General features: G+C 37.5%; 1 protein-coding gene across 1 annotated transcript in view; it reads right to left on the bottom strand.

The window, feature by feature from the left end:
• The window catches only part of LOC150081918 (microtubule-associated protein 1 light chain 3 gamma-like), a 50,840-nt gene that overhangs the window by 20,490 nt on the left and 9,787 nt on the right, over positions 1–20,563 (bottom strand). Inside the window, exons 2-3 of the mRNA XM_090378984.1 lie at positions 9,025–9,080; positions 6,418–6,524 (exon numbers count right to left, since the gene is read on the bottom strand). Of these exons, the coding sequence (XP_090235110.1) occupies positions 6,418–6,524; positions 9,025–9,080 (163 nt within the window). The remainder of the gene's footprint in view (positions 1–6,417; positions 6,525–9,024; positions 9,081–20,563) is intronic.

Here is a 20,563-nt window from a genome sequence, read left to right as displayed (position 1 = left end):
GAATAATTTTTGTACTGTAGTTTATCATGATGATTGTGTAGGCAAGCTTATGATCGCTGCTGATAAGATTCTAGAAATGTTTCTGTAGGTGGAAAGGGGAGATACGAAACTGATATTAACCCTAGTCTCCTCAGGAAAAACGCAAACATGTGAAAATTTTTAAGCCCCGAAACAAACACTATTCTACCGAAAGTTATGGGGTACGTGCATTTATGAACAAAGCACTTATTCATTACAAGAAATTAATAGCCCACCTTTAGCCGTAATAACTATTTTAATGCATCGTGGCAGACGTTTTGCCAATTTCTCTTAGAATACTGGCGAATATTATGTTCTATTCCTCCTTTAAGGTATTCATGAGCTTTATTAATGAGGATTGTCTTCGTCATTTACTGCCCTAGTTCTGTCTTCTAGTTCATTCCAAAGATGCTCAATCGGGTTGAGATCTCGGCTCTGTGCTGGAAGCTGCAATATTCCATAATTTTCTCTCCAAACCTTTGTGACACGGACCGTTGTCGTGTTCGAAGGTGTGAAATGTTAATTTCCACAAAGCTTGCACAATGTATGGCACACGGAACTAGGAACACTGCGTTCTATATTAATGTAGGATGCAGTGTTCTTAGTTCCATGCACTGTGACCAGTGGGCTTAGCACATACCACGAGAAATAACTCCTCCACTCCTCTGAACTTCAGTTGGGTCAACACACAGAAACTCACGGTAATAGGCGTTCTCCAGGGATCCTTTATACTCAAGTACATGCTTCGGACTAGAAAAGTGTGTAGACACAGAATCGAATTCCACAGACTCTCATTTCAAGTTCGTTGTATCTTGTATCACGAAATGTACCGTATTTCGTGTAACTTCATGATGTTCAACTCTCTAGACATTGTGGAAACACTTCGATTTGTCTGTGGTTGGTCGCAACTCTAAACTTAAATTCTGTACGGTATGATATCGAAATGAAATAGCCAGCAATCTCAAGACATTTTTCAAGACTCCTATCCACCCAATTCACACCCACTTAGTAATTTCTTAGGCTCACCCATGCCTTATCATGGACGACTTCAATCTTCCCCTAACTGATTGCAATAAAGGGGAGAGAAACTCGCCATGAGGAAGAAAATTTTTAAATAAACTAGATTATCATTTGCACAAGCATGTCAGAGAAAATAAGGGAAAAAATATTCTAGACCTCATCAATATTCTCAAATCAGATGATATTACAGGACTTATAGCACAGGAACCACTGAGAGGTAGTGATCAGTCAGTTAGTTGGAATAAGAAGAAAGATTTTGCAGTAGTTAAAGGAACGGGTTTGAATTTCATAAAAGGGGACTATGACAGTTTAAGGCTGTACATGGCATCTATTAATTGGGCGGATTGCAGAGGAAGGATGAATACATTAGAATTATGGAATACCTTTGAAGTAATAATCACAGAAGCCATGAACGCATATATACCATTAAGAAAATATAGCACGAGGAGTACCGAGATGGATGAATACGAAGCTGACCAGTTTAATAGAGCAGAAAAAGATAGCATGGGAAAGCCTATAAAAACCATAAATTGATCTAAAATAGTACAACATACAAGGTTAGGGAGGCCAAGGCTGAGTATCGAAAAGTACTGACTAAGAGAGCAAAGAATGGGGACAAGGAGTTTTTCAGATGTGCGAATACAAAGAAAGGAACGAATCAGATCGGACTTTTGTGTAATGCGTGTGGGAAGGTGTTAGATAACCCAGATGATGTTGCTGATGAATTGAATAGGCATTTCGCATCGGTCTCTACTGAAGAAAGATTCTTCATGCTGAGCCATACGGAACTAATGATTTCAAAATTACAGATAACTTACAAAATTACAGATTTTATACGAAAAACTTTCGAGCCTAAAGGCACGTAAGGCTCCTGGAGATGATGGCATATATCAATAACTTTGAGAGAGGCGGCCAGAGAGTGAGGTGAACCATTAAGGTTATTATGAGGGCTTAAGGTTAATTATGAGGGCATAACTGGACTAGGGAGAGATTTCTTTGGATTGGAGAAGTACCAATGTATCGCCAATACATAAAGGCGGTTCAAAGAGTGAAGTCGGTAACTATGGACTGGTTGGCCTGATTTCAATGGTAGGGAATATCTTAAATGCAATTAATTAAAAGTGCAATCCAGTAACATTTAGATAGAAATGGCATTCTGAAAGACACACAATATGATTTTGTTAAGGGAAAATCACGAGTAACTATATCAAATTAGCTAACCTGGTAAGCTAATTTGACATAGTTACTCATGAGTTGGATGTAGGGAACAATTTAGACATTTTAGCAAAGGAATTTGATTCAATCTCTCATGAGATGTTATTGTATAAACTGGAAAATGTTGGGGTTACTGGAAAGATTCTAGGATAGACTGCCGGGTGGCCGCTGGGCGGAAGGCAGAGGGTAGTGACTAATGGGTATTCTTCAGATTGGCGTAACGTCAGAAGCAGGTCCTCCAAGGATCAGTGCTTCGACAACTGTTGTTTCTGAATTTAACAAACGACATCGCCGAAGAGATAAAGGGCATGGTGCGAAAATTTGCAAAAGACAAAGATTGGGAGTTAATGTTCAGTTCTAAGCAGCGCTCCTTTAGTATTGCTTGAACAAACTTCAAAAATAGTCAGAAAAGTGTTTTAATGCAGCAAAATGCAGGGTTTTACAATGCTGTCCAAGTATAGAGACCTCAACTGTAAAAAGACAATTAGCTTCTTCAAAGGGTGGTCCAACGATGGGCAACTCGTATTCTGAGATCGGCAAATGGGAGACCGTACGAGGAAAGATTTCGATTATGTAGGCTACATAGCTTGGCTACCAGGCAACTTAGAGGGGGAGTTCTGATTGAGGTTTATAAGGCTCTGAGAGGAATTATTAAAATGAACGAAGGCGGAATTTTCACTCTTATAAAGAATTCCACAAGTAGAGGCCATAAATTCAAATTAAAGAGGAAGAGGTTTTAGACTAGATTGTAGGAAGTTTTCTTTTAGCTAGCGAGTCGTTGATTACTAGAATAAGTTGCCTCTGCAGGTTGACAGTTTTAATTAAGAAATTCACGGTTCTTTCAAGTGAGCAGAACTGTTACATATGAAGGGGCAGGCACGGTGAAAACAATAGTAGATTTAAGCATCTTCGAACGCGGCTAAAATTAATGACGCATCATCTCTAATTACTTGCTTCACATACTTCTAAGCACATTATTAAGGACGAGAACGCCTCAATATGTAAATAAAAGTAATTAGTAAATGTGCTCCATTTACCAGTGACTTGGTTACTCCCCCTTAAGAAGTACTGCTACACAAATTCAACTCTATCCATCACAAGAATATCAAGTGGCCAAGTTTTGGTTTACAGTATAGAAGTTCTTAGACCACGAGGTATGTTATTTGATAATCGAATGCGCCTGAAATATAACGCACTGCGTGCATTTCCCAATTTGTTAGTGTATATGCGCCCCCCATAAAGGATACAAATATCTTTTTTCGCCTGTTACCTTGTAGATTTTATTGGTACTATTCTGATTATTATATCCATTCTCTTGATGAATCATAACAGTCAATCGATAACGAAAACTATGTAGTGTAGATATTAGAGATTACGTAAAATGTAATTAATAAATAAAAAAAAAATCATTCGCGAATCTTTTATTTTTTAAATTCAGTTCTAAGCACATTCATTTATATACATTAGTAATAATAATATTTAACGATACATGTTTTAATGTATAATTTTTAATGGCTTTTTGATGCTGAATTTCTTTAGAAAGGTTTACTATTGAATTGTCTCTTGTTAGTCTGCTTCGCAATGAATTTAACGCATATTTGTTCCACTTATAAGAAGAACCACACGCAGATAGAATGGCAATTGAAATTTCGAGTGTTACACGCATGCGTATCAATATATCAACAATCATAAATACAACCATGCTTGGAAGGCGCTCTAATCGAAATTGAGTCATGGATTATTTATTTATTTAATTAAATAAATTAAAATGTTCGGCTATGGGTCAACCAAATCATGCTGGCAATCAGGTCATAGGATGTCGACCACTGATATAAATATAGTATTATATATAATTGAAGTTATTAAACTAACAGTTAATTATTAATCCGCATAAACTCATCGCTATTTTAAAAATTTAACTCGGGGCAAGTGCTATTAAACAGACCACAAGTTTTCTGCTGAAAACAGCAATTTGATATCAGCAACTTATTGCGTAGTGTGCCAAGGGCGAATCCATGTGTGCTTTTTGTATCTTTGACACAATCATGTGCCTTCTAAACAAAGATTTGTATTATACTATCATATAGCAAACTTGTGTTACCATACTACGAGATAATAACAGTTCACATTTATGACCAACTGCTGCAGTTTATATACTTGTTGGGAGGTCACCGACTTTGGAGCATGACGACCTCCTCCTTCCCTCTCCGTCAGTTAATTCGGACAAACGTGTATCAGTTATCGGTGGCCGGGAGCTGCGAGATCAACACACGCACGCAAACTTTACGAATTTAGAACTGGTCTGTTGATAAGAACAGACACGGTACTCTCGTCAAACTGCCGTATCGAGGCTGTCGGAACTTGCACGTTCGACTACCATAAAGGGAAAAGACTGCAGAATTCTGTCCTATAGAAATGGGAAACAAGTAGCTACTCGGGAGCACGTCGACCTTTGGACTGTGCAGCAAAAGACGAAAAAAAAATTAATTTCTAATCATTAGGTGTACCCTTTGTGAAATTTCCAATTCCACAAGTATAGAAAAGGATACGCAGATTATGCGCTGTGAAAGGTATACTTTTGCATCCATTTTAACAGATTCTGCGCTAAGAAAGGTCATTGTTCAAAAAAATTAATCTGAAATGTGAATAACACTAAATTATGTGAGATGTTCTCAAGTAAATTTTATTGTGGACAAAGTAACAAATTAAGTTCAACTCCCACGCAACAGAACTGTTACTAACGAAACTTCTAGATTCTGCGTTGAATCCTGTCATTTGGCCTAATCAAGAAATATTTTAGAGATCTACTAAAAGCCTTAAAATCTTTCCTGATTAGGCCTAATGTCACGATTCAAAATGAAATCAGAAACGTCGTTAAATTATTAATTAGTTGTAGTGTGTGGAAGTTCAACTTATTTAAGGTAATACTTTGTGATCAATAAAAGTCACTTAGCAATAACAATTCTTGTGGTTTGATGTTATTCACATTTCAAATTAATTATTTTATTTTAATTATACTTCAGAACAAATGCCTGGTGCAAACCTCATGAAAATTCAGGGAAAATTATATAGTAATTATCATGAATCCCTCTGAATAAATATAACGAAATATTTTTGATGGTATGCACCAGGAATGACTCGGTAAACACTGAATTATGATCGCCTGCGTAATAGGGTGTTGGGCCACCGTTCGCACTGATAACAGCCGCTATTCGCCTGGTCATCGACTCCAGGGACATCTCGCAACCATCTCGCATCAACTATCTCGCAATTATTCAACTGGATTAAGTCAGGCATATTTGGAAGCCAGTCAAGATGGGTGATATCGTCACTGTGTTCCTCAAACCACTCGTGCACAGTGCAAGCCCGATGACACGGCGCATTATCGTCTTAGAAGATCCGTTTCTGTCCGGGAAAAAATGCAACATGTGCACATGGGTCGCCTAAGAGCTACTGGTTCGGACCTCATCAGTGAAACGTTGATCCATACGCATCAGGTCCTTGCCTAGTTCTTGCCAGCAAAACATGCCCCCATTAGCAACCAGTGCCACCTGCCTAGACAGTGAACACGATGGGCACATGGACTCTTGCATGGATATTGTTCTTGAATTCCTCATATCTGTATTGCGCTGTCAGCTGTCGCACAGTGACCTACCTGCCTTTGAGCCCTTATAACGCCCTGAACCCTTCCTTCTCCTTGAACTACAGTGGGTCGTGAGCAACTGACAAAATGTGCCGTTTCCGATATGGAAGCACCCGACACTTGAGCTCGCACAATCATGCCCTTTTGAAACTTTATATCTTTACTGCTCTAGTGTACGAAGCTGTACAGTTTTTTATACTGAGAGTTATGCGGCACAGTCCATTATGGATGGAGTGAACATAATTCAGTGGTCACTGAGTGTATAGATCTTTAAATACGTTTTTATTATAATTCCCAAAATGAAAGAGAAGTACCCTTTCTTATGTCTATATAAGATAACAGAAATATGCGAAAAAGTAAATTACATCTCATTTTAAATACCAATTAAAGTACATTGGTGGCGACATACAGAATAATCTTCCCCTGTAATACTTTTCATTAAAACAATAAAGTGTTTGCTCTTAATTCTGAAACCAGCAGTTCCCCATAAGTTATTACAAATTGCGATCTGAAATAATTACCTGATTATTGTGACGAACTGAGACATTGTGAGCTCTTGGGGCACAAGGAACTTCGTTTTATCCAAAAGTGGAAGACTGACTTCTTTTTGATACCTTTCAACTATTACCTGAAAGAATAATACAAATTTTAAAATTGCAATAATTCCAATAAATGCAATTTACTAATACTAAAAGCACTCATTTACGTCATCAAAGGAATTACAAGATAGTAAAACGAAAAAAATTCCATCAAGAATAAGATTAGAAAACATTACGTGCATCTACACATCACATCTCTTAATACTATGAGACTTCTATCATTCCTTTGCTTTTATCTTTCTTAAAAGACTGCGAGTGTTATTTTATGGTGACCCTAATCACTGCTCCCTCTATTTCTTTCTTGCTTTTATCTTCAGTTGCAAAATAGCATGTTGGCTTAAGCAACGTCACAGCAGCTGATTAAATTTGGATGCAGTAAAGTAAAATATTTACTCTTCCCCTTCACAGGTTGGAAACAAAAAGGTGATTCATTCTTTTTATAGGTCATGTAGTACGACATGACCCAATTGAACCCAGGTGTTTTACTTGGTCACTCGGGGTAGAGGGAAATGCAACAGAAAGTGACACAGTTCTCGGCAGGCTGTAGATATTAAAGGATAAATTTATATCAATAATTTTCCGCATCAGAAGCATTTAAACTGTTATGACAAAAAACTCAGGCAATGGCTGTGTACAAGAGTTTAATAACGATTTGACGAACCATTTCCCTACCTCTTCTGAAAACAACATTCACCGAAATGAAATTCTTCATCACGTGTTTCATGTAAGCCCAACCATATTATGATACTCATTTTTTGAAATCTGAAAAATTCCATGAGAAAATTCGGTGGAATTCAAGAACAGTTGGTCTTCATATTTCTAAGGCATTTGTTTGTTTTTCGCATCTTCTAAACAAACTCCTATATTAAGGATTAATAACTGCATTTTGTAATCTGGCAGCCAGTTTTCTCCATGGCCGCTCTGCGAGCGTTGGTAGATGGCTCTCTGTCTTTTAACTTCTAACCTAATGCGAGTGTGCTTCAAGGTTCAGTTCTTTCTCCCACTCTTTCCCTCTTGTATATTAAGCTGTATTTAAAGACGGATTTGGAGGTATGCATTTCGAAAATCTTCTGTCCTGTAGTTTGGTCTGCTCATAACTTTTCTGGGTCTAGGTAGAAGTTGTGGACAATTTTATAAAAACAGACGAGCTTTACGAAAATAATTCAGTTTTGACAAACGTACAGGGTGTCCACATGAAACCTTTAGAAACCGGAAGATATATAACATATTGTATTGAAAACGTTTACCACAACAAATTATTTTTCATGACCCAGTTGACTACAGATGATAACTCCAAAACCCAGCAAATGAAAATGAATATCTAGGTGAAGGCGCAGTGTGTATCATGGTTCACTGGGGTGCAGCGCGGATTTCAGACAAAAAACCAAAGGACACTGCCAAGTAGACCATCGATACGCGAGTGGCATAATAAATTCATGGAGATTGCAAAGTATGTCACAGTGGCTAGGATCTAGGAGTGCAAGCATAAGTATCGAGTTGTGGAACGGATCCAAGAATCCCTTGTACATAGTTCTTAGACATTCATGAGTACATGTAACCAAGAACTGCAGATTCCGCGTTCAACAGTACATAAGGTGCTGCACAGGCGTTTGAGACTGCATGCATACAAGATTCAGCTAGCATAGGCTCTCAAGCTCAATGGCCGTCCGCAACGCCATACATTTAGTACGGATACGAAATGGCTGGATGAGGATAATGGATTCTTAAGACGTGTGATATTCACTAAGGCTTCCTCCCATGTCTCAGGAAGTCAATCGCCACAACCTTAGAATCTGTGGCTCAAAAATCTTCATGTCGTTAGATTTGTAGAATCTAATACACGACCATTTTTCTTTAATGAACCTACTATCAACAAAAACAAGAGGTGCAGCTTGTAGACGCTGCACCTCGATGAAGTGATTTTCCAGTCAGATGGTGCTTCCTCAAGTTAAGGAAAGGAGGTTTGAGATTGCTTGATACATTTCCAGATCGCTGAATCAGTATGGGGGGGGGGGTCCAATCCCTTAGCCTCCTCGCTCTCCTGACATAACTTGCCTGCATCCTTTTGGGGAATATGTAAAGAACATCGTGTACCAAAGAAAGGTACATACAATACAGTACCTACAACAGAAATCACTGATGCTGTCGCAACAATGAGCAGAGGCATCCTGGAGCGAACCTGGAAAGAGCTAGACCATCGCCTTGATATTCTGTAGATGACAAGAGGGGCTTAATATTGTAATGAATTAATGACGAAAATGAATCATAGAATATTCTAGTTCTTCGCACCCATTTGTAAATGTTTCACGTGTATACCCCTATAGATGACTTTTCAGCAAGCATATGTGCTCTTCTCATTTACATGCTGGTTGAAATATCCTGCACTATGGTTAAGGAAGTATCGCGTGAAAGAAATACAGCGATTGTTATATGGTATTACTGATATTTAAGTTTGAAATAAATGCCATTAAATTGTTTAATGAATTGAAATCGTAGTACAGAGGAAAATTAAAATTAAACAGTTCTTACTGGAATCTTGGTAGGAAATTTCATCCTGATACCCTCCACTTCTTCTCGTCTGATTGCTTTAAGAAAAGAAAAAAAATCATTTTAGTAGATATATATACTAGAAATGTATATATAACTATCCATAAAATCAATTAATTACAATAATTTAAATAAAAAAATAAATTTCTTGACGAGAACGCGGCTGCATTAACGCAATAATAATGCCGCGTGCTATGAATCAGTTTTGAAACATAACCTATTTTAAAACTGTTTTGAAATATAACCTTCTGAGAAAACTGGAAACTAGTGAGTGATAATTATTTCACTCCCAGTACTAATTAGATATGCTAGCTAAAATCGCTGCTTCGTAATTTTAAATCGTGTAATTAGTTATCAAGTGATCACAAATTGTCTTTTCTGTATAAAACACAAAATATGAATTTTTCTAATAATGGTGCCACACTAATAAGAAAAACCAGTCGTATAAAATGAACTCGACACCACGGTAAAGCAAGGTGTTTCCATTTCGTATAAAAATAATTTTATGTTAATTGAATAATTCAAGTCAGTTTTTAATGTGCAATTATTCATAGTTCAATTTTATACGTGATTGTAAATAGAGACTAGTTCAAGGTTTTTTAAAACTCTAGAGAACGATCTAAATTACCGCAAACTATCTTTAAACTTACTTAATTTACAATAAACTAAAACAGCGATGCACTTGTACAAAAATAAACAATTAATGGAACACTTACAGAACCCCAGGAGTTCAGCCAAGAACGTTTTTAAAATCGCTGTTATAGACACTTCTTAGTCTTGGATATTTTTTAATCTGAATTAAAATCTTAGCCACTTTCATATATCTAAAAAAAAGCTATATTCCACACTTTTTTCCTTCCTGTTTTGGTTTTTACGTAATCCAACCCATTTTGTTTAAAATAAAAAGTTAAAATACACACAAGATCGTAAAATCACTTCTCTCTCATTAAAAAATCTCATGGGACTCATTTAAAAAACTTATGCACTAGTTAAGTACCACAGGAACTTGGAAAATCGGATTTTTCAAGTTCCTGTAACTTCAGTAGAGCGTTAAATATATGCTACTTGCATTATCACACAAGTAGCATATATTTAACCCTCACCATTCCTGTGGTGGTCTAATCCAACGCAGGAACCCCCATTAGTCAACACGAACCCAGCCATCCGGAGACGACAAGTGTGCTTCAAGGGCGATGGATCACAAATCCAAACTAAAGTCTGGCCACTAAATGCTGCTCCTACCTCAACATTGAGATCGGTTTCATTATTTGTACAGCGGTATTTTATCTCCACTGGCAAAATTCCTATTTACCATTGACCAGTATCCAAATGCCCTGTTTTAAGTCTCACTACATTGAGCGAACTTCATTGATTTTAGTCAGTATTAAAAGTTGCGTGTGGATTCCTCTACTTTGATGTTGGTTTCACCACTACTAATTATCTGTGCCACTTCCTCTAAAACCCTTGTGTCCTTAAAGAGTCAAATTTATAAATATCGTACCTGTTATTATATATTTTTCAGATGGTTCTAACAATAAATATTCTCTCTCTCTCTTCTCCTCCTCCCCCACCTTTAGATTATCGTGGTCCAGGTACAGAACTTTTGCATTTACTAGCATTAAAACTTAATTGCTCTTTTAGTATAATTTGTATCTTTTTTTTAACAACATTGCTGGGGTTTAATTGCTAGCAATCCTGACCCATCGTAATACCATGAGCAAATTTTGACATGAAATTGTAATACTTGTGAATTTGATATTCCGGTTGAAGTTTTCAAACGAGGAAGAACAGAACCACCTGGAATTACTGTATGAGCGCTCTTCCCCGAAGCGATAGTAATGAACGAGCCAACTAGAGGTATACGAAATTTAACTTTCATTTCAGATTTCTTTTGCGCAGGTAGAAAGAACCTTACAAGAGCTGGCTGGAACCACTTTCTTTAATAAATAAAAAAAATGTACAAATCGATAGCTTGACCACATCTTGAATACTCTGTACAGGTTTCGAAGCTTCATTTCAGGCATTTTGCGACATCAAATTGTCTGAAAGAGTAACAAGGCAAGTGGATATAAAAGAGATACTCATACAAGAATAGACTCCAGTTCTATAAGCTACGAAGTTAGGGAACTGGGCATCTGCATGGAAATCTGACTGATGTATAAGGCCATAAAAAGAGTTCAGCAAACTAATGATGACTGCGGTGAATATTCCATCTTAGTAATCACAATATGAAACTTCTACACTAAGAATTCCTAGGTATTGCACTACTTTCAAACTAATCTGTCATTTAGCTAAAATGATGAGACAACCCTGTGACAGGCTATTTCAGGAGGCAATCATAATTGGTGAATCCAAGACAACTTAATGATAAAAGGTGTTCAGTTAGATGGAATATGGTGTTATGAAAGACCAGTAATTTCTGAAACAGGATGACACAGCAGCGTCTTACCTTTTAAATAAATATTGAAAGTAATCGAATATTCGTGATATAGGCAGGGTCTTCGTTATCCCACCGGCGGACCTTTGGCACTCAGAGCCTCTGCGAGGATATCGCTTTTTTTTTTAAATTAATATTTCAAATTTTTTTGGAAATAACATTTAACATTTTCAAAAGATATTATAAAAAGTGTATGTATATGAAGGGTGTCCCTAAAAGATCTGAAAGTTTTCATTCAGGGGTGCAACAGGGAGGGGAGGGGATAAGGACCAAGGGGCTCGGGCCCCTTGGTCCTTATCCCCTCTTTTGATCTTTGAAAATGTTAAAATGAAATGCATATTTTCTGGCTAAGCGGCCATTCAAAACATCTACCCTTCGGATGGTCGTTTGAGTAGCTATCCTATCCACTTAACTGTCAACTACAACGTTAGGACCATGAGGAAAGACCGCTCTGAGCATAGGCATTTGTTAAGTACTAAGACAATTGCAATAGTCTTGGTACTGCGGTTTAAAATATACTGGCCGAAAAACCACATAAGTGGATAATATAATTCAAATGGTTTTACATATCTTAAGTAATACGGCTTATGCTGCATTAAATATCATAAGGAAAGATAACTACACACTAGATGTAGGAAAATTTATCTTTAGTCAAAGAGCAATCAGCTAGTGGAGCAATTTAACATCTAGTCTTGTAGAATCGAAAAGCTAGGTTGATTTAATTAGAGGGTTAGATAAATATTTGGAATATATAAAATATAAAACTACGGAGACATTTTATTTTTGATTTATTATTATTAATTTATTTATTTATGTTTATTTATGGAGCCAGTTTCTACATATGCTTTAATTCCTCGTATCGTTGTGCAATTTAAAAACTAATACTAGCATTAATTTCGTAAAACAGCCATGACATTACTTAATAGATGTTATTAAATCAGCTGAACATCAAAACATGTGGATGTATAGCGAATAAATCGGTATCCACCCAGTTTATTTGCAGAAAAACATACTAGTGTTTTACATGGTCACGTTGGGCTTGGTTCCCTTAGCTTAAACCAGTAATGGAAGGTCATCGCGAAGGGGATTTCAAGAAATTCGAATGGTCGTGATAGAGCTATGAGGAGAATTCCTGAAGGGCTTTCTTCAACGGCCTTCAGCAACGGTTTTGTATCAATGGAGGGAACTATTTCGAAGTAAATAAACATCCACATTTCGTGAGTAACTTACGTGTCTATTTTTAATGACGTTATTCCTAAAACTTTCGAAATGTAGATTGGAAGTTAACTATTTATTTGGTGAAAAGATTTACTCAAAGTCGTTTTGGACGACTGAACATTAGAAACCTTTCACATCATCAAATTCCCATATTTGATAAGCTGAAGAACAGAGTAGGTTTTTCAGCTGTGAAAAAGAAAAAAAAGCTAATTTTAAATTAAAATGGAATTTGAATGAAAAATTAAAACTTACTCGTACTAATTATACGAGTATATTTTAATTAAAACTTACTCGTACTAACAGTAATTAGCCATCGCTAGCTACTACCACTTTTCTTCTACAGCGGTGGAAAAGGTTTGAGTTCGATCTCCATCGCTGGTTGGAAGTTTTTGGGACGTAAGAAACTGATGGGCTTTATTTTACACATCATGACCGAGTTAGTCGGTGTTTGCGAGAGGACTGCATTGTGGAACAGGCAAACGGCTCCAGAATCCATGAAATTTACAAACACAGATACATGAGCAAGCACACACACTGGGCTCAAGTTCTCTGGTTAAACGGAATCCTCCCCTTTAATCATTTATATCCTGAGAATATAGTTTGAACAAGCGTAAATATCAAGACCAGCTAATTCAGGACACCAACGGCCTTGATGTCTAATATTGTCCAAAGTATATTTAGTTGGGTAAAGTGTTTGAGGCAACAGCAAGTGGTACGTTTTTTATCCACTGTCTATACACTAAGAATGATAAAGCAAATTTATAACAGATTCTTACGCAGGGATATTCTAAGGGTAAAACCATTCTTAATGCGCTCCGGAAATAAAAGGAGAACAATCTTTGCTTAGACCTAATTGAAATACATTTAGTGATATCAAGCAGATGCAAAACTGGTCGTCCATCACCTTCCAATCGAACTGCCGCTGTCTGCCACATTAACCTGTTCTTCCAAAATAAGGAAAATCATCGATTAGAAGTTTTCAACTCAGTATGCACTTTAGATGCCTCAGTTTCAAGCATACTTCACCTTGACCATTTGTAGTGCCCTTTTTGTATGTGTATGTTTGTTTGCACATTTATTTTTAACATTTAGTTGGCTCTGGACCAGTTGATATTTTGTTATTTTACTGTACTTAGTCTCTAGTTCAAGGTTAGTCGTTAAACTCTTTCGATTAATAATCTATGCAAGCGCACACTGTGTTTGTTTATAATACTTTGGTCCAGTGTATTATACTTTGCTTGCCGTACTATTTTCAAAATAATTTGGTCCATTAAGAGAACAGAAATGCGGTTTTCCACCCCTCAAAACCAGTTTTGGGGGTGGAAATCTGCAAGAGGTTTCCTCTCTAGTATTGGTGGAAATTTGTAATCATTGCCCCAGTATTGTGCATTCAGATTAATTGCTTTCTTCCGCAAAAGTATTAGATTATTAAGAATTTGCTCAAATACAACTTAAGGCCAGGAAAAGTTGGTGCCGACTTACCACGAACTCATTCCTGTAGTATACGGGAGACAAGTTCACTGAATGGTTCAATTTATTAGGCCCATAGAGGTTTCGGCTATATGCCACCATATATGCAAAATATATGTCGAAGAAGACAAATGGTGCGTGAAGTGTTCAGTAAAGCCTTATAAAGCTGTGGGACTCAAATGAAGTCCGTCCACTGGCAGTGGGGAACGGACAAGATCTCATGGATTTCCGAAGTGAAATGATTGTCGGTATGTGTTCAGCACAAACAAAAAGGGCTGCACGTGTAGTGTTCAAAGACAGCATCACCATTCCAGTCTTTAACGAATGGAAAACTTCCATGAATAAACGTAACGAAAATGTTAGGTGATGGAGCGGGATGCACGACTTCTGGAGTGGATTATCAAGCGAAATCGCTCCAAATGGAGCGATTAACTTCTGCATTCAATGCAGTAATATCATAATATCAGTAATACCATACCCGTACTATGCACTACTGGAGTTGAAAACCAGAAAAGCTCTGAACTCAGACATCAATCGGAAAATACACTGAGCTGGAGATACCGGAAGTCATGTGGTCCGGTGAATACTGATTTACTCTTTTCTGCACTGATGAATGAGTGCACTTCTGGATTTATAACAAACAAAAAGGGCAACAAGAGGCTCTGGAATTATCCAGTCCAGTTGTGTACCGGCAGTACCGGCTGCCTAAATACGTGTAACTGTGTGGGGAAAGTTTTCATGGCATATCCTCAGTCCCCTGATCCCACTGAAAGATGCCCTTAACGCCAAAACACATCTGAATGTCGTACCTTTACCCCTATGCACAGGAATATTCCCAAGATGACAATGATACCATCTATTAAGGCAAATATGCGAAATAGTGGTTTGAAGAACACAAGGAAGAATTCAAGCGTCATCTTTCGTCATCACAATCTCAGGATGTTTATTCCATTGGGCAGATGTCCATTGTGAAAAGAATTAGAAAAGCGTGTTCGTCAGCGTATTGCACTACCATGCCATCCAGGAAATGGCTGTTATTACACAAACGATCCACTATTATTTGTGTCACTTTTCAACACTTGACTCTATGCCACATCGTGTTGAAGCAGTGGGTTGGGCCAATCGCGACCAGACACGTATTAGCTCATGGCTCCAATCAAATGGACAGGAGCGTATAATAGTAAGAATTTTAGGGATGGAGAATGGGATTTTTTCAGCAATTTTAGATCAAGAGTAGCGTAGGGCGGTTGAAGATGCATTCTGAAGTGATGAGTAGAAAATGAACAGTACTTTGAAATCGGCAAAGAAAGGTATGTCAAAATGAAAAATACTTACTTTTCTTAATTCTTCTGAACAGCAACAAATTATAGTAAATGAGAAATAATTTATTATTTGGCAGATAGAAGTATATCAAGAAAATTTGTCAATAAAAGCAAATAAGAAATATTTAAAGTTTAATCTATGAAAGTATAGTTGCGGTGTTTTTGTTCCTTTTCAAACTGAGTGGCTGATTTATCTCGAAATTTTCTGTCTATTTTCTTTCTACTAACGACTACCTTTTCATGAACCAAATATACTATTATAGAATCGAAACTGATTTAACGCAATAATCTAAGTTTGAAACAACTGCTCTTTTTAAAATTACACCTATATGTTCTTAAATTTGCTCAAATCATTCCCTAAATTCTAAAAATCGAGATAACCACAAAAAGAACCGAGTAGTAACAAAATTTGAGATGGCTACAATAAATGGCAAAAATCTTTGTAAATTCTTGAGCTCGTAAAAAGGACACCAGTAAATACGCTTACAATAAAGCCAAACTCGCGAATTTCGAGCAGGGTTTAGAAATCGTGTACTCGGAAGACAAAATTGACAAGAGACCGAATTCTTGGCAGCAAACAACTGCAAATCGAATTGAAATGTCAGGTAGGAACTAATGGTCAAATTCTAATAATTCTTACAAGCTAATGAGATGAAAGGAGAAATATTTACAGACATTTTCCACTTGCATATTTGAAATGACTTAATGCAAGTCACCTAATGCCAATTGTCTTTCACATAACTTCACCAGCGGGTGAAGTTATGATATATTCTTCCCGGCTCCATTCCGCAAGAAGGGAGTGGCAATGTTCTCACAAAGAAACGTCACGCACACACGGGTGACGTTTCTTTGTAAGCACGTGGAAAAATCCCGAGTGTCCAGTGGAAAATTCCGTAAGGAGAGTAGTAAGTTAAAAGAGGATAAAGAGGTGAGCTAGCTCATCCACTAATTTTTTTAACCACAGACTTTCCCGTCCTTCTCATGATTTTACCTAGCGCTCTCTCTCTCCATTTATTGCTCAATCTCTCCATTACTTAATTCGTTATTTTCTTTTACTCCTGTGACTCAACTGACTCTGAACCACGGCTCTATTTTTAATCGTTTTGGTTGCTTAATGCAGTTCTGCAAATTCAGTCATAGTGATTGGTCATCGAGTAGCTCCTTTTGTAAAACCCATGTAAGTTTATCAAACATTTTCTTGAAGATATTTTCTCTTTCTGCTTGGTATGTATCATTTCCCAAATTAAGGAATTAACGAATGTTAATTTTTTTTCGCTAACTGTTAAGTAATTTTGTTAATAATTAGTAATAACTTTATTAGTTAAACCGTTAAGTTCCTATAATTGAGAAAAAGCCCTCACTGCAAGTTTTGGATTTGTTACAATCAGTTTATAGGACTTCTGCAATGTCGAAGGAACGAGTTTTCGAGTGGCACAAAGATTTTTCTAAAGGAAGAAAACGTTCATAATTATTCTCAGTTCGTCCGTCTGATGGTGGAAACTGAGGAAAATGTTAAAAGTGTGGGAACTTGCTCGTAATAAAAGAATGATTATCAGAATAGCGGTAGAACAAGTGGTGATGGATAAACAGAAGTCTTAAGACTTTAACCACCAATCTTCGAATAAAGACTGAGAAACCTGCCAAAAAACTTAACTCATGACGAATAAAGGAGACAGGAACAGGACTGCCTCGGCTTTTTGAAGAAAATTCAAGCAGAACCAAGCCTCCTGGATACACGGGGGATACAACATCGATATTTTAGTATAATCCCGAGTTATAATCAAAATCCAAGACTCGTTTCATCTTTTTTGCTTTGATAAATAAAGGGTATTCTCCACTCAGAATTCATTTCCAATGGACAGACAGTTTGCCTAAAATTCTGAAGCGTTTTCAAGAAAAGAGTATTGCGGAAAAGGTGGAATTGTGTCCAGACAAATGGAAGCCGTAGCACGCCGACTCACACTGAGTTATTAGCGAGGCAATTTTTGAAGGAAATACAGATCCTTCATACGGATATCAAAAGTTCACTGAAAGAAACAATTTTGGGTCTGAGGAACTCCAGCAGCATACATCGATGCTGGAGTTCCTCAGAAGGCACTAAAATCGACATAAATAGAAGATTTATAGAAATACTTCCAGTCGTGGTAGAAGAGAATGGTTTCATGTGGAGTTTCTGAAAGAAACTACGTTAGAGGCAACAAACGCAAAAACTGATGAGTTGGTTTAACAGATTTCGACTAGCCAAGAAGAAATAAGTTCGAAGCAGAAGAAGCGTGTTTGAGTTGACCATGGTTTGTAACCAAGTGACCACAAAATACAGTAAACGATCATAGTCTTTGAATATCGTAATAGTTTCCAACTAGTTAAACGACTAGTTGAAAATACCACTCTAATTTGTGATCATATTGGAGTATAAAGAAAGTGTCCAGCCATGTATTTCACCTCGTACTTCTCTTGATGGGGAAGCGTTATGTATTTGAGGGGCAAGTAGCTCGTATTTATTTGCTTCATGGTATAAGATGTACGATGCTTTATTTGCAAACTCCTGTTTGCAATTATAACCGTATGACGCATTTACCCTACGATCCAAATGATTAAGCGCGAAAAGCAATAACAGCCGCGTTTCAGTAGATCGTAGTTCAAGAACGCGACCTGCTAAATACGGTTAATTACTGTATAATTATTATCGAAATCATTACCAGTAATTGTAAACTCTTTTGAACTATTGGTCGTGGTTTTTTTCTGCGCTTTTGCGCTGAAACTTACAAGTCAATAAACCTAAGTAAAAGGATGATTATATTTATTAGTCTACTCGTATTATACATAATCCAAACCGTAGATAAATATACTGTATCTTTTCCCACAACACTGCCTTCTAGTTTTGCATTCTTCATACACTATATCATTTGAAACGTCTCGACAAAGAATATAGTTTACGATATTATCTATAATTTAATTAATTAATTTAACCCCAAAATTACATAACACAACGAGACGTGTGATTGTTTTATTATCGAGCGACAAATATATCATAATATGTATCTTAACCAATTTAATAAGAAACTGGATAGCTCATCGTATACAGCCCTCGTGAGTAGCACAGTTGGTAGAATCTCCGCCCTTCCCACACCAGGTGGAAAAGACTTGAGTTCGGTTCCATCGGTGAGGGGAGAAATTTTTATGGGCCTTTATCGCAAAGTGGCTGAGTTAGTCTGTCTCAGACGACGATAGTGTGGTTTTTTCTCCCGGAAACTCGAGTTTCTCGTCCAGCAAACAGGACTTCCACTAATGACATCCTGAAACATGTCAATTACAGATAACATTGCAGGAAACAGAGGCATAGACAGAGAACACCAATATGCTGATACCAGTGCTTGTCTCCCCTGCATAGCCGAGTAGTGCCATGTCAGAGATTACCAGTCCGTATCAAAATACCTAGGGTAATTTCATTCATCGACTTTTATCAGAATGTGTGTAGTCCTAGGAACAAGCTTGACACTATGGAGCCACTAGGAATCATGGATTCCTAGTGGCAACTGCTCCAGCCGGTTATGGGGTCTTATTCACATCTCGGATTGCACGCAAGGGTGGAGGCGCCGCAATATTTTATAAGAAATCTGCATTCAAGCTATTAGATACTAAATCCAGCAATTCGCCCAATTCGAAGCAATCTTAATTACATTAGGACATAACTTCGTGAAGTTTGATGTCTGTGTGGTGTACATACCTCCTAACGCCTTCCCAGCAAATTATCCTTGAAGTATCCAACTGGTTAATCAATCAACTGCATCCCACTTAATTTGTAGTGACTTCAATCTGCCTTCTCAGCTGTCCCACGTGAAAAAGGATCTTCTTACACACCTGAGATGTGCTGACCTACAACTTGTTAATGAAGCAACAACCAGGGGGAATAACCTCTTAGATCTTGTCTTAGCCTCTATTCCTTACACACTTGATTACATTGCAGAAATGCCATTTGACTAAGATCATGTGCCAATACACGTGACTGCATATTATCAACCCTCAAGTTAGAAGCCAAAGAGACAATAAAAAAGGTTGACATCACTAGCCTCAACTTACGTAATGTAGACAAATGCACGAGAGCCGTCTCTCTCTCTTCCCCTGGGAAGCCTTACAGACTTGTGACCCAGAACTAACTGTGAACATTCTCGCAAACTGGATCAACACAGTTGACAAATATGATGCATCTAAAAAAAAAAACAAAATTAGTCCACATACCAGATTTTGGTGGAATTCAGAACTCAAAATGAGTTTCCAGTTGAAGCAACAGCTCCATCACACATGGAAACAATCACAAAATGTCAGTGACCGTATTGTCTATTCAAGGGTACGAGCTCAGTTCAACCGCCTGAAATCTCAGGAAATCAAAATGTATGTTAACCGTAATCTGTCTAAAGGGAAAATTCCATGTAAGAAAGTGAATCTGAACTTTCCTCGGCAACATGATCCAGAATTGTGGCTCGATTTCATCACAAGATTTAACCATAATCCTGCGTCAAAATGAAATCTGGCTCTACCAACGGAGCCCACCCAGCACGAAGTGTTGAACACCATTCAGATCATAAAACAACAGCTGATCATAAGCATAAATTTTCTTTCAGCCTCGTCAACCGCTGGGGATGATGGAATCCCCCAATTCATGCTTAAATGCCTAAGTCCATATATTATTCAGCCACTTTTAATTATCTTCAACCAGTTACTCACAAACCAGATTTTCCCACAGCAGTGGGAAAACTATCTCATCAGACCTTTAGCTAAAGTACAGTAGCCATCGCAACCTAAACACTACCGACCCTTCTCCAACTCCTCCAGCCTATTCAAGCTTCTGGAGGATGTCTTATTCCCCATCTTGCCCAGTAATCCACCCCAAATTCACCTCACTTACAAACAGATAAACGATCACCAATCTGCTAGCGACCACTAGTACTATCTTGTCAAAAAGCACTTGAGAAAAGACAAGAACTAGCGATTACTTACGTAGACGTTGAGGCTGAATTTGATACCTGAAATGTCTACATAATTTCACTCTCCTGAAATGCCACTTCCAAGTCAG

Source organism: Mastigoproctus giganteus, chromosome 8 (assembly GCF_048544385.1).
Source record: "Mastigoproctus giganteus isolate SK-2022 chromosome 8, ASM4854438v1, whole genome shotgun sequence".
Lineage (NCBI taxonomy): Eukaryota > Metazoa > Arthropoda > Arachnida > Uropygi > Thelyphonidae > Mastigoproctus > Mastigoproctus giganteus.
Note: the sequence above shows the minus strand (reverse complement) of the source record. Positions and strands in the feature narration are given on the sequence as shown.